This window comes from Camelina sativa, chromosome 15, assembly GCF_030686135.1.
Source record: "Camelina sativa cultivar CO46 ecotype springtype chromosome 15, ASM3068613v1".
In the NCBI taxonomy this organism is placed as follows: domain Eukaryota; kingdom Viridiplantae; phylum Streptophyta; class Magnoliopsida; order Brassicales; family Brassicaceae; genus Camelina; species Camelina sativa.
In genome coordinates, this window is record NC_141894.1 from 30,892,557 (window position 1) to 30,907,310 (window position 14,754).

The 14,754-nt window shown below is 32.2% G+C and overlaps 1 protein-coding gene, 1 non-coding gene and 2 pseudogenes across 15 annotated transcripts; 3 read left to right on the forward strand and 1 right to left on the reverse strand.

The window, feature by feature from the left end:
* The first annotated feature begins 1,974 nt into the window (after positions 1-1,974).
* LOC109129038 (uncharacterized) lies at positions 1,975-2,951 on the forward strand. Its single transcript, XM_019236551.2, has one exon. It carries the CDS (start codon positions 2,236-2,238, stop codon positions 2,782-2,784), a length of 549 nt encoding a protein of 182 aa, XP_019092096.1. The 5' UTR covers positions 1,975-2,235; the 3' UTR covers positions 2,785-2,951.
* A 2,447-nt stretch (positions 2,952-5,398) lies between these two features.
* Positions 5,399-5,946, forward strand: LOC104747898 (pathogenesis-related protein 1 pseudogene; annotated as a pseudogene).
* A 430-nt stretch (positions 5,947-6,376) lies between these two features.
* LOC104747899 (uncharacterized) lies at positions 6,377-8,841 on the forward strand. 14 transcript variants are annotated; one of them, XR_015582529.1, is made up of 10 exons: positions 6,377-6,552; positions 6,652-6,757; positions 6,874-6,930; positions 7,028-7,093; positions 7,497-7,553; positions 7,689-7,777; positions 7,890-7,936; positions 8,051-8,132; positions 8,232-8,353; positions 8,537-8,841. It is a non-coding gene; the product is annotated as an uncharacterized LOC104747899 (transcript). The 14 variants fall into 14 exon arrangements; XR_015582530.1 differs by having other exon boundaries at positions 6,896-6,930; XR_015582536.1 differs by having other exon boundaries at positions 6,409-6,552; positions 6,652-6,701; positions 6,896-6,930.
* Positions 8,842-9,519: 678 nt separating this feature from the next.
* LOC147927370 (uncharacterized) lies at positions 9,520-11,252 on the reverse strand (annotated as a pseudogene).
* Between the last annotated feature and the right edge of the window lie 3,502 nt (positions 11,253-14,754).

A 14,754-nucleotide genomic window follows, 5' to 3' on the forward strand; every position in this document is an offset into this window, starting at 1 on the left:
AACATGATCAATGTCTTAATTTCTAAAGTTTGAATGAGAATAAAATTGACCTAATTTGATTGTAGAAAGCGATAAAACGGATCAAATCTGAGAAAAAGAATCTTCCTTTGATTGTTAAACTTGTATGAATTTACAATCCCGCACACACAAAGCCCCCGTTAAAAAGTATAACAAAAGAACGGTGGTTTGATAGGACATGAAAAGAGAAGAAGATCTTGAAAATTCTGGAAATCGAAGATCCATTAATGGACTTATTAAGGCCCAGTTAGAGTTAAAATTTCTATGGGCTCACTTTGATCCACATGTATCTACTGGAAGATTATGCACCTAACTATGGTTTGTAGATTGAAGAAATCTCTTAATGACATACAGTAAAAGGTGTTTTTGGTTGAATTGGGTCGTATTCAAATCTGTCGGCGTGTCAATATCAAATATCAAAACTATAGTTGTTTATTAATACTAGGGATCATGATCCGGCGCTCCCTTTTTATAAGAAGTAATTTTTTTTATTTATTTGTAATTTGAGATTAATTTCTATTAATAAATGTATTCAAACAATTATATTAATATTTTGACATATTTCTGAAATAAAGTATTTTGGTAAAAAATTGTGTTTTATAATAAATATTTGGAGAGCATAAATTTTTAGTAGTAAAAGTATTACATGTACATATTTGAGTAGCTTAAGTATTAGCGTTGTATATAACGTAAAAGCTTTCAATACGATATAATCACCTTTTATGTTGATGATAATTTGGATATCTATACTATTAAAAGGGAAACATTTTTATACCGATTAGGTATCCAAATTATATATTTATAACAGTATAGATATCAATTCAAATTATGGAAACATTTTTATACCTAATGGGACGATAACTTTATGAATTCCTTCTAAATAACTTTTATACTTCTAAATAACTTTATGAATTCCTCTTAACATTTTTATACTTCTAAATAACTTTATGAATTCCTATTTTTGCTAAATCTATTAATTACTAATACGTTAATATCTAATTTGAAACCATAATCAAAATACGCAGACACAAAGCCCCCATCAAAAAGTATAAGCAGAAACAAAACAAAAAAGGTAACAAAAGAACGGTGATTTGATAGGACATGAAAAGAGAAGAAGATCTTGAAAATTCTGGAAATCGAAGATCCATTAATGGGCTTATTAAGGCCCAGTTAGAGTTAAAATTTCTGCTTAAACACAAATTTAGCACAAATTAAGAAGTTTCCAAATCAAGTATATCGTGCTAGGTACTTTATGGACCTATGGTTGGTTTAATATATACGACTAGGGCTGGGCAAAATAACCGATAACCAAATAACCGATCGAAACCGAACCGAAAAAAACCAAACCGAACCGAACCGAAATTCTTCAAATACCCGAATGGTTAGTAAAAATCTATATCCAAACTAACTGAAACCGAACCGAACCGAACCGACAATTAAATGGTTAACCGAAATATCCGAAAACCTAGAAGATATCAAATATTATATACTTAATATTATGCAAAACTATAAAATAAACTTAAAATATAAATTATTTCTAGATTCAAAACAATTAAATATTTTAAATAATCAATATATGTAAATGTTATTATTTTGAATTTACAAAGTTAAATACTATTTTGTAAAATTGAATCCATATTTTTCCCTTTTTTGTATTTTTGTTATTGTATATTTGGTTAATTTTGGTTATATTCGGTTAGTTTTGGTTATATTTGGTTTATTTGGTTAATGTTAATATAATTTATGTTAGTTATGGTTATTTATTTAAATAACCAAACCGAAACCGAACCGAAAGAAACCGAACCGAACCGAACCGAAATTTCAAAAATATCCAAATGGTTACTATATTACTATATCCAAAATAACCGAAACCGAATACAACCGAACCGAAACCGAATGGTTAACCGAATGCCCAGGCCTATATACGACTTTTCAATAAGACCCGAAGACGAGTTCTGAGGTCGAGGGTATTCCGACGGACCGGTCTAATAAAAACTCGCAAAGTACCGAAGCCCGTTAGAGTAAAATGGAGTGGGAACTGCGCGTGTTGGGAAGCCCAACTTTGTAAGAAGATCGACAAAAAAAGTAGGGCAAAAAAATTACAAAACCCGACAAGTTTAACCTAGAATCGCAAAACCTAAAAGCAAAAGCTAATCGACGGCGACGAGAACAAAAAAGAGGAGAAGAAGAAGACTTTGTCGCCGCTCTCAGATCTCGATGGCACCGACGAAAGCGGAAGCTACATGCTTCTTCGACAACCCACCTGTGGTCTCTTCGAGTGAAGAGGAAGAATCTGGTTCATCTGGAGATGAATCTGATTCCTCTGCTGAAGTTTCCGAGTCCGATTCCGAACCCGAGCCTGCTAAGAAGAAGTCAGATGCTTCTGGATCTGCTGCGGCTTTACCCGAGAGTTCAAAATCAAAGCGTCCTTTGAAAGAAGCTGAGCCTGAAGGTAGCAAGAAGCTGAAGATATCAGAGACAGAGCATGTGGTGAAGAAGACGAAAGCAAATGATAATGAATCCATGTTTGATGCTCAGAGTTTGAGTTCCCTCTATGAATCCATAATAAGAGGGGGTTGGAAAAAAGTTGCTGATGGAGCTAAGAAGACACAAGTGGATGAAAAATGGAAGACGCTTAAGGCTAAGGAGGTGGAGCTTAAGGCTAAGGAGGTGGAGCTTAAGGCTAAGCAGGTGGAGCTTTGTTTGCAGAGGACTGAGCTCACTAACGAAACTGCAAAGATGATATTGGAAGCCTACGAATCCTGATCGGTTTGTCTTTTTTTTTACTCTCTAGTATGCATCTTTTGAGTCTTTTTATATATTGTGCATATTAGCTTGTAGAACTAATCCTAGGTAACTCGTTGTCGTATTTTTTGCTTTATGCCCCTATGTTGAATGCTTTGGTTTGGGTATAAGACCCCTTTATTTATCTTGTTCGGTTTCTATGAACCCAGCCAGAAAATAGAATGGCCTTATTAGTTCTTTTATGTTAAGAGCTGTGAAACTACTTGTCAAGATCATATGCATCCTTTGTGAAGTTCAGCTGGTGCCTCCCGAGGACTGCACGGTTAAGAAGCAAACTTAACTTCACATGGTCTTGCAGTTTGCATATCGATAAGAGACTAGAATGATGATACCTCCACGTACGAGATAATGTTTCTGCAGAATCATGTCGATATGTTTTCATCCTATCTTTGACATCGTCGTGCATCACTAAGAATCATAGGCTTTTATCAAATTTATTGAGTTTCTATTGCTCTCACCGTCTCTGATAGATGACAGCGTTTTTGTCGCATTCTTTTCAGAACCTATTATTCCACATGGAAAAAACAACATACTAAATAGTACAATACTTCTCTCCTTATCTTAGAATATTCTACAAGAAGAGCAGCGAGATGTTTCAATCTTTGATTGAAACAATAAGGTAAGCTATTATGAAACATGATACCTCGTGAGCATCTCTCAGACAAGCAGAGAAAAGGTCTCCTAAGTTATAAGTTTTCCAAATTATTTTCACAAGAAAACTTCAAAAAGTCTTATGAACAAATCTTACCGATTCCAGTCATTCCATACTGTATATGGGACAAGGAGAAAATTAAGAGAACCACACAAGTTTGACAATGTAAATTTAAGTACTGTAACATCTACGATGTAGCATTGTAACTTTTGCATACTGTACTCTACATTAAGAGGGAAAGAACCAAGTAACCTTTTGTATAACCTTTCTCCATCACAAGTGTAACATTCTCTAGACAATGTCCTTTGGAAGTGTAATATTTCTATATTTAGTTGACATTGTCCCAAAAAAAAAAAGTGAATTTGGACACCAAAATGAAGTACCATTCCAAAGAATGTTATGTGTAGCTGGGTAGATAAACTAAACAATTAAAGAGTAGAATGTTAGGATTCAGAAACGAGTTAGAGTCAGAGGCTTACGTGCGGGCACAAGCAGATAGCTCGGACGCCGACTTGCTACTTCACATAAACTATTATTAAATAGTTCAACAACATCTGTGTTGAAGGATTCGATTCATATGATACCGTCTTCTTCTGTTTGATTTGTATCTAGTAATAATAATAACTAGGATATATCCCGTGCTTAAAGTACGTGTCAACATTTTAAAAAAAATTTATAATATAATAATAAAAATTATTGTTTTTTTAAAAAAATTATTTTGTTTGAGATAATATTTATTTTTAATTGTTATGTAAATCTATTAGTCTATATGAATACTAATTATTTTAGAATATTATAATATTTTCTTTTTGACATATTATTACAGTTTTATATTGTTTATTTGTTGTATTTGCATCATAGTTTCATATTTGTACTTCTCAATTAATATAGTAGGATAATAATAATAATGATAATAATTAACGTGACAATATATACGTTAAAATTGGCATTATCTATATAAAACTTTAGTGCAACACCGGTGGTGTTTATTGACAAAATATTATGGCAGTGAATGGTAACATGTATAAGTGCGTATTTGAACATTTTTAAAAAAAATCTGATTCATGTTACCATTCATACATTTAGTGAGCAATATGCGTTTTTCAAAAAAAAATGAGAAACCCACTTTGCGTTTTTTAAGGGAAGGTAATATACTCTTGGACCGCCTTTTGTTTGTCCAGAATCAATTAGGTAGCGTTTTTGTAGATTACGCACTGTTATTTTATTCTTTTTTAATTATTTATTTTATAAAGAGAGTAATTATTTATTTATTTTATAAAAAATATTATTTCATTATTCTTCACAAACTACAAAATAATCACTTATAATATGGAAAAACAGATCCAAAAAACTTAATTTAGTTTTAAATTTTTAATCAAAATATAATTTTAAATTATGTCATCTAAAATGTATCATATCTATGTTAACTAAATTTAACAATTTACAAGTAAACTATAGTTTCTTCTATAATGAAATTATTTTTAAAAGATGTATTCTTCATTATTTAAAAAAAAAATTTTTTACATGATTAAAGTTTGGTTTTAAAAGTTCATAAATTATAAATAAAAATAAAAATACTTTTTCACTAACAATCAAAAAAAGAAATTAAAATTATATTAATATAATATATTTGTTTATAATGTGTAACTATAATATGTATTATGCACCGCTTATTGTTTTTTTTACCAATCAAACATTATTTTGTACCGCTTATTTTGGAATAACCGCACTTGTCTCGCAAATACATTGATCCCGCACGTACCGCAGTTGAACCGTACCGTACTAACAAATTTTTTGTCCCGCACCACTAAATCCGCAGTTACCATTCGGACCTCCCACAATCTAAAGAAATGGTTTACGTAGAATAACACGAGAATTATTACATCACGTGAGAGAGAATCTTCACGAAAGAGAGAATTAATTATGTCGTTTTCTGGTTATAGCTTCGTCGTATTAGCATTATTCTCCATCGTCTTAACTCAAATCTATGGGTTGAGAAACATAAACCGAATGGATGATCTCCAACCGCAAGAAACGCTAAGGATTCACAACCAGATTCGAGCTGCGGTCGGGGTTGCTCCTTTGGTGTGGGACCCAAAACTTGCTGCGGGACCCAAACTTGCTGCCCATGCGCAAAGCTACGCTAACGTACGATCCGGAGACTGCGCCATAAAACATTCCACCGATGGAACCTACGGCGAGAATATAGCCGCCGGGTGGGTCCAACCTGTCGACACCATGAGCGGTCCGATCGCGACTAAGTTTTGGTTGACGGAGAAGCCTTATTACAATTATGCTACCAACAGATGTAGTGATGTACTGATGTGTGTGGGCATTACACTCAGATTGTCGCTAATCAATCGACCCGACTCGGTTGTGGTACGGTCAGGTGTTTTAATAATGAGTATGTTTGGGTCGTATGTAACTATGCTCCTAGGCCAATGGGTGATGCCAATACTCGTCCCTATTGATGAATCGCATCCGGACTAATCAAAAAGATTAATACGGTGTCAAATGTGAAACATGATCAATATCTATAGATATTAAGATAACATGTTATCATAGACCCAATTATAAGCTACATAGCAAGTTTGTAATCTAGTGGTTTGTAGTAGCATTGTATCAACTATCAAACATAAGGAAACACATGTTTGAGTTATTTCTTTTGAACAGAAAACATCTTTATATATAAAGTTCACTTTACTCACTTTTGGTGCTGCCACATCAACATCTTTATCTGTGTAATAAGCGTATATTTCCCGAGACAGCCCATTTTCGTAGCCCATATTTTCCGAGACAGCCATTTTACGTAATTATTTGTTTCTTATGTTTTCAAAAGCCCATTAGAATTTTTCTCTCAGGGCCTAATATATTATTATTCGTTTACTATGTTCTGGAAATAAAACCCTTACTGCAGGAATATCTACTCCACCGTCAACCGATGTGCGACCTCAAGCGCCACGCCTCTTCAGCCTTCCTGACTTCCATCGCTATCATTTTGTTTTCCTCTGAAACCGTTAATTGATTCCTTCAATGCTTTTTCTTTCAATTGAAGTCTCACTACTTTCCCTTAATTGGTGTTACTTGAATTCCTATATAATGCCATCTTCTCCAATTTCATTCATCTTACAATTCCTTCACTCTCTGAAATTTGTTTTTATAATTATGGATTCCAGTGTTGTTTCATTCGCAAATCTGAAAGCCGGTCGCACATGTCATGGGCCAAGTATGTTCAAGCAAGGCATATAGAAAACTTTTTATGTATTTTGTAGATTGCAAAGAGTAAGCTTTGGTCTTTGTGTTAACTTGTATTTGTAATTCTGTTTTCTTTATCTTACATTTTGTTTTTTTTTGGTGTGTTTGATTGATAATAATTCAAGCTAACATGATTCCATTAGTCTCTTTTGCGATATGATGCAGGAAGATGCTGATCTTCTCTTTAGAAAGCTCTCAAGGTAACACAGCGTTACATAATACTTTTATATGTTTATTTTTTGTATATGCTTTCTTTAATAGCTTCTTGAATCATATTCAAATTTATCTTGTTTGTAGATACCAGAACCACTCATACCACAAGCTGGAGCCCGTGTAATGTCTCTTACTGATGGTCTTTCCAAGGTAGAATGTTTTCATTCACAGCTACTATAAGGTTTCATGTCATCTATTTTTCTTTCTGCATTCAGCAGGTGCATCGCAATTGGTAAAATAAATGAAAATTTGGAGAAGGTGAACAGAGTTCATAAATCCTATTGAAAATAGATTGACGTTAACCCTTCATATTCTTTAACATCTGAGAGACTTTTACCACTAGCTAGCCTGTTTCTAGATAAGTTAAAGGGTTTACAATTTTACACACTTCTGAGTTCTGATATTTGCATCCTAAGTGGTCTGAATATATTTTGTCACTTCAGAGGATCATATGAACCAATACAACTTTTGGGCTTTGCTTATTGCTGTAGTCAAATGATTTAGAGGAATTTCCTACTTGTTGCTGAGGTCTTACTGTCATGTAATTTTGTAGATGTCCAAGTCTGCACCTTCTGATCAGTCTCGGATCAATCTCCTTGACTCAAAAGATGTAAGTAAAATGATGTCACTGGTGTCTAAAATTCTTTTGAAACAGCAGTTTCTCATTGAGCATGAATATGGTACACCGTTCACCATTTCCATGAACGTTCTGACGTCCAATTTTCTTAATTTTTCTTCGTGACAGCCGGTGCAACAATTTACACTGCAATACAACTCACAACATATTATTCATGTGCCATATGTTCTTAGAGCTCATAAAATTATACTTGCCTGGTGATATTTAATGAACACAACGCTTTCTTTGTTGAATTATGTATCATGTTGGTTGTATGTGTTCTTCTGCTACTAAATCCATTTCTCATCCCTCCTTTTGAAAACTGTGTAGTTGATTGCAGACAAAATAAAACGGTGCAAGACAGACTCATTTGCAGGGTGAGTGCTGGTTATGTCGTTTAAAATTTTCTTGCAATGCAAAGTTTGTTTCTTTTTTCTTGTTAAAGTTGAGAAATCTATATTAAAACTTTCTGTTTCTTGCTGTTCTAACAGCCTTGAGTTTGATAATGCTGAGAGACCTGAATGCAAAAATCTCCTCTCAGTATATCAGATTGTTTCGGGCAAGACGAAAGAGGTATGGAAAAGGAGATAATGTCGTTTACTCTTAAAGAATTGGGTTACAGAGATGTTTTCATATGTCATTTATTCCCTTGGCCACAATAACTACTCACAGAGATAATCGGTGAACATATCTTTAATTGGTTGCACGAAGTGGAGGAATGCAAAGATTTGAGCTGGGGTACATTTAAGTCTCTCCTTGCATATGCTTTGATCGAACATCTTAGTCCAATCAAGGTCTGTGAAGCCAAAACCTTAAACCAATCCAATGTTTTCCTTTGAGTTTGCACCATTTTGTCTCATCAAACCGTAGAAAGAAAATTTGAGGTGTTTTTGCAGCTTCCATTAGTAAATGGTTAGAAGGGCATGTCATATGCATAAGTTATGAAATATTTGGTTTTGTATATGTTTCCGTGTCAGGCCCGCTATCAGGAGATAACAGCTGAACCAGAGTATTTGGACAAAATATTGTCAGAAGGTGCGGACAGAGCCACGGAGTTAGGGGATGTTACAATGTGCAATGTGTACCAAGCTATGGGTTTCTACCCAAGGAGGAGATAGTGCCAATTGATATTTGTGGTCGGCCGTTTTGAAGTAACAAGAAAAGAGCAAGTTACATTGCGAAATATTTGTTGATTCTTGAATTTTGATCATTGTTACTTTTTGCAATTACCATGATCTCTCAAAGTTTATCACACTTCCTATTGATCAACCTTTGCTCAAAAGTGAAACAGATTGGTGCACTCACTATATTTTTCCTCCCTCCTTAGTTAGTATGTAATTTTGCTTTTAGGCTTACAAAAAGCCTCCACCAATTAAAATTAATTATGTTACATAATTTGTTACAGAATAAAACACCAAAGAATTTGTTCATCAGTCAAGTGACCAGTTCAATTATCTAAAGTATAGTCCCAATTACTTGCATAAACCAGAGAAAAGGCATATATCCAGATACAATTTGGTGAATAGGGTTGGGTCAAACACGTCCTTCATAAAAAGTCATTATAGATCCATAGATAAACATTCTTCTATATCTAACCTCATGCAGACTGAATTTCTTAACAACAAGCAGCAATTAGAAAGCAGGCGATAATTTTATGCATAGAGTCGTAAAAGATAAACAGCAAACTAAATTATACTTACTGCAAAACCTATTTTTATAAAAAAGTATCCAACAAAGCAACATAAGTAAACAAAATCAAATACAAAAACATACATAAAGATGAATTTACGTAACCAAAAAAATAATATACACAACAAAATCCGGAATACACTTTAATCTAACTACCGCGCGTAGTGCGAGTCAATTGCTAGTAATATATAATATTGATTATTTTGGGCAAAGTAAAATTTGTTGAGCGCCTAAACAAAAACTTTACAAATCATAAATTCAAACAAAAGCGTTAAAGGGCATGTCCATCCCACATAATTGGTGAATGTCTGTAACAAAATTAAAAAATTCAAGTTACAAAAAGTATTAGTATTTAATTGTGAATGATTTTAAAATAGAGACATCTTCCAATAAAAATAATATTAATTTATGTTTTGATCCTCATACTATTGTTTTAATTTTTCCCCCTCCCATTAGTCATCCTTAAACATGGGTGTCTTATATAAATTTTATTAAAATTGTGTTTTAAGTATATTTAATAATGTTATAAATGTTGGTATATAATGTATACAATATTAGGAAAATAAAACTAGAAACTGTAGTTATAGTATAATACATTTTATTAAAAAAAAATATATTACATTATAAAAACAATTCAAACATATATTACAATAAAAAAACATAGAATAATAGAACCATATAAAAACATTATCAATAACTTAATTAACATCGGTTTATTTTGAGTTGTGCCAAATTTTTGCCAAATATGTTCAACCAAATCAGCTTTCAACCGTCAATGTATCTTTCTATCACGAACTTGATTCCAAGCGCTCATCACATTGTTCATATCGGCAATCCTTTCTGTAGAATATGTTAAATCGACATGTGAAGTCTCGCTTCCTTCTCCTTGATGGAATTCTGTGACATTGTACAGACTGTATCTATCTCGTTCATCTTCTACAATCATATTGTGCAATATGATACATGCTCTCATCATCTTTCCTATTTTTGCCTTATTCAAAAAAAGGGGGGGGATTTTTTACAATTGCAAATCGAGCTTGCAAAACCCCGAAAGCACCTTCAACATCTTTCCGGGCAGCTTCTTGATAATGAGCAAATAATGATGCTTTCGGGTCTTGTGGAAGTGAAATTGATTGGATGAATTTTGCCCATTTCGGATATATACCATCAGTGAGGTAGTAAGCCATATTGTAATGTCGACCATTGACAAAGTAATCTACTCTTGGAGCTTGACCTTCTAATATGTCATCAAAAAGTGGTGAACGGTCAAGGACATTAATATCATTTAAAGTACCTGGAGGTCCAAAAAATGCATGCCAAATCCAAAGATCTTGCGAAGCCACAGCCTCTAAAACGATTGTAGGCTTTCCAGATCCACGAGAATATTGTCCTTTCCATGCTGTTGGGCAATTCTTCCATTCCCAATGCATACAATCAATGCTTCCTATCATCCCGGGAAATCCGCGTGCCTCTCCTTGATTGAGTAATCGTTGGAGATCCTCTGTCGTAGGTCTTCTTAGGTACGTACTCTGAAACAAATATATAATTCCCTCCACAAAATTTTCCAAGCATAGCCTTGCGGTGCTATCTGCGAGGCGGATGTATTCATCCACCGCATCTGCTGCACAGCCATATGCCAATAAACGAATGGCTGTTGTACACTTTTGTAATCCAAACAGTCCCAACCTTCCCGTAGCATCTTTTTTTTTGTTGGAAATATGGTACTTCATTGGATAGTGCATCAACAATAAGAATGAACAATGACTTGTTCATTCGAAAACGACGACGGAAACTAGCGTGAGAGTAAGTAGAATTTTCGCTGAAATAATCATTCCATAAATGAGTGTGCCCTTCCTCGCGGTCTCTTTCAATAAAAGCTCTTGGCGGCCTTGAACTAGTTGGCTGTTGATCATTGCCATAATCATCTAGGCAATTTTGAAATAGACTATCAAAGTATCCATCAAACATTTCATCGTACTCATCATCTAAATTTGGAGATGACATGTCATAGAAATATTTAATTCCCAGCAGAAAGATATTTTATGGTGTGAAAAAAAAAATGGGAGCTAGCAAGAGAGATTTGGGAGAAAAGATGTGAAACTTAAAAGAAAGAAGTAGACTGCATTGGGAGTTTTTACAAAATAGAGAAGCTGATTATGAACACTATATATACACGGTCATTCAACTACAAGTTGGGAAAGAAAAAAAAACAAATTAGCCACGGGTTGTCTTGTTCACGGGGTACAAAAAAACAAACCACGGAGCTGACAGAAACACAGGTTAGCAAAAAACAAGCATATTGGAGTGTTGTCTTGTGCCGACTGCTCCCAATCACGGGTTGTCTTTCTGGATTTTATTGTTGTCATGTGCCGACTGCTCCCAATCAGGGGTTCGCTGCATAACATAACATAAACAATTAGAGATTCTTGTTCCATAACATAACAAGACATAACACAACATAACATAACATAACATAACATAACATAACATAACATAACATAACATAACATAACATAACATAACATAACATAACATAACATAACATAACATAACATAACATAACATAACATAACATAACATAACATAACACAAACCTAGCATAACAAAACATAAAGCTGATATTCTGTCAAGAAACCTATGAGGTTGTAAAAGGTTTTCTTATTTTTATTGATTATGCCTAAGCGGCTTATATACATCAACTACAATTAACCTAGGTTACATTCACAATATTAACAAGATAAGTATAACCGTAAGCCCAATTATGGCCCAATATCCCCCCTCAAGATGGAGTGTGTAGACTGCAAACACCCATCTTGACAAGGAAACCATCAAACTCTTTCTTCTCCAAAGCTTTGGTCATAATATCAGCAAGTTGTTGAGAAGTGTGCGCATGGATATGAGTAATTACACCACGCAAAATCTCATCACATATGAAATGGCAGTCATTCTCAATATGCTTCGTACGAGCATGGTAAACTGGATTCTTCGCCAAGGAAATCGCCAAGAGACTATCTGAATACAAAACCGTAGAAGCCGAACAATCAATGCCAAGAGATGGTAACAAACCTCGCAGCCATAAGATTTCCGAGACCGTGTCAGCCATAGCACGATATTCCGCTTCGGCAGAAGAACGAGAAACAACATCATGCTTCTTGTGAATATGTTAACACCTGAATTTAAATTCATATATATTAGATATTCTTGAAAAATAATAAAAATTAACTGACTAGTATGTTATTAAATCATTTTCTAAATATTATTCATCATTCAAAGCTTTGATTTTATTTTCTTTAATTTAATTTTGGTGATAAATCTTTAAAGAAAGCAAAACAAACTATTAAATCATAATCTATACTATTAATTGAGGAGCACACATAGGGATATAAAAAAATGAAAAACTATAACATATATCCATGTTGCCAAACAGATCTACTTGCCTACATAATTTTTAAAAACAAATTAAAATTTCCTAAAACAATGGTAACAATTATTAAAGACTAAATGATTAACTCTTTTTATAATTCAAAATATTCCAGTATTTTAGGAAACTATATTAACTATAAATTATACATTCCTATATTTTATGAACTATATTAATTACAAATAATAAATTCAAATATTTGACATCTATATAAAAAAATTACAGCCAATAAGATTACAAAATGAAAATTTTAAATATTATAATAAAAACGAAATTACTTATATTAACAATTCCTTGAATTTTATATAGTAATTAAAATTTTATAAATTAATAAAACTTATCATTTAAGATTTCCATAACAACTATAACTAATTAAATTTGAATAGTATACATGAAAATAACTTAACTTTAATTTAAACAGATTATTTATTTTAAGAAATCTTGAAATAAATCAGTAATTAATTTACCAAAAATCTAAAATTTAGGGATTATTTCTAAAACTAACCTTATATATTTACTCTTATCGGTTTAATAGGAATTGCAAAATCTAGACAATTAATTCATTATCCAAATCAAATCATCCATATAGATTCAAACATATTGTATATGCATTAACTGAAAAATAAATAAGATTTTAAAAGATTTTATATAGATTTTTGTTGTTCTAAACGTAAAAGTAAAAAACATTTAGCCGGACTCTTTCCAGCCTATAAATAGAGTAATCGATTTACCATTTACATATTATATACAACACTCTACATTATTTTTGTATCTCTTTGTTTATGCAAAAAAAAAATGTATGTGTATTAATATTTAAGTTTGCATATGCATATTGCTAACATCTACTATATTCTTTTTTAGTTAACCAATACTATGTTCTATGTACTGTTTATCATTTATTATTCTTATGAATTGTTAAATTTATAATTTTCTGTCGTGTACATAAGCATATACAAATCAAGATCTTTTTCCAAAGCATAATTTTTTTACCTAGAGATTGTATATAAGTGAGGATTGTGGTATAAACGGGTGTTCATCCAATTGACATAGCATATGCAAAACAAAAAAAATTACATTTGATTGCTTAAAAGAAGTCCACATTTTTTATATGAACCCGGTAAATCACAAAATACTATATTAGTGTTTGTTTTCTTCAGTCTTTATATAGATTTATTTAAGAAAAGTCTATAGAAATTTCTTATTAGGGTATATAGTTGAGCCTTGATTTAACATTATCAATTAACTTTAGAAACCAATACATAAAAGTACAATTCAATCTTCCATGATTGTGTTGTTAATTTGTAATCAGCTGTATGTATTAAATTATATTATTTTTCTTATTTTTTTCAAATATATGATGTGAACAGTCTTTTTAAAAATGGCACTACAATTTGGGATGTATATGGAAAAGAAAACAAACAACACATGGCAGTAAAATTTTATAACATGAATACCTTGAAATTTGTTTTTTAAGTCATCATTATCTTTAAAAAGTCTATAAAATAAAAATAAAAATATTACTCTGCAAAATACCACATAAGATTAGAAAATTTAGATAACAACATTCAATTTTCAAATTCTTAATAATTTTAGTCAGAGTTAATTTAAGAACATATATTTTGTAGAATTCAGCTATTTTTGGATTAAAAAATAAATATTTTTTAAAAAACAATAAAGAATTTTGGATAATTTCCATTAATTTTGTAATAATTTTGTAAAAATTAAATACTCAAACAAAAAATACGGACATCCTGTTAGAAGCTTTCTCTATTTATTTATTTTTGACAACCAAATACAATTATTTTTTGCCCAATCTCTTATCCGCTGGACTAATATAAATATTGTCAAAAGAATATTATAACAGAAATTTACATTTGGTGGATACAATATGTCCAAAATATACATGTCTATGTTCTCTCATTTATAACTTATTTTTTTATTGTTTCCAGGCCAACCGATGGTCCGCTCCAAGTCTTAAAGTACTGATTAACATTCAAACACCCAAATATTCATAAACCAAAATGAAACTGAACCAAAAACCAAAATGACAAAAATTTGGGTTACATATGTTATACTAAATAAATA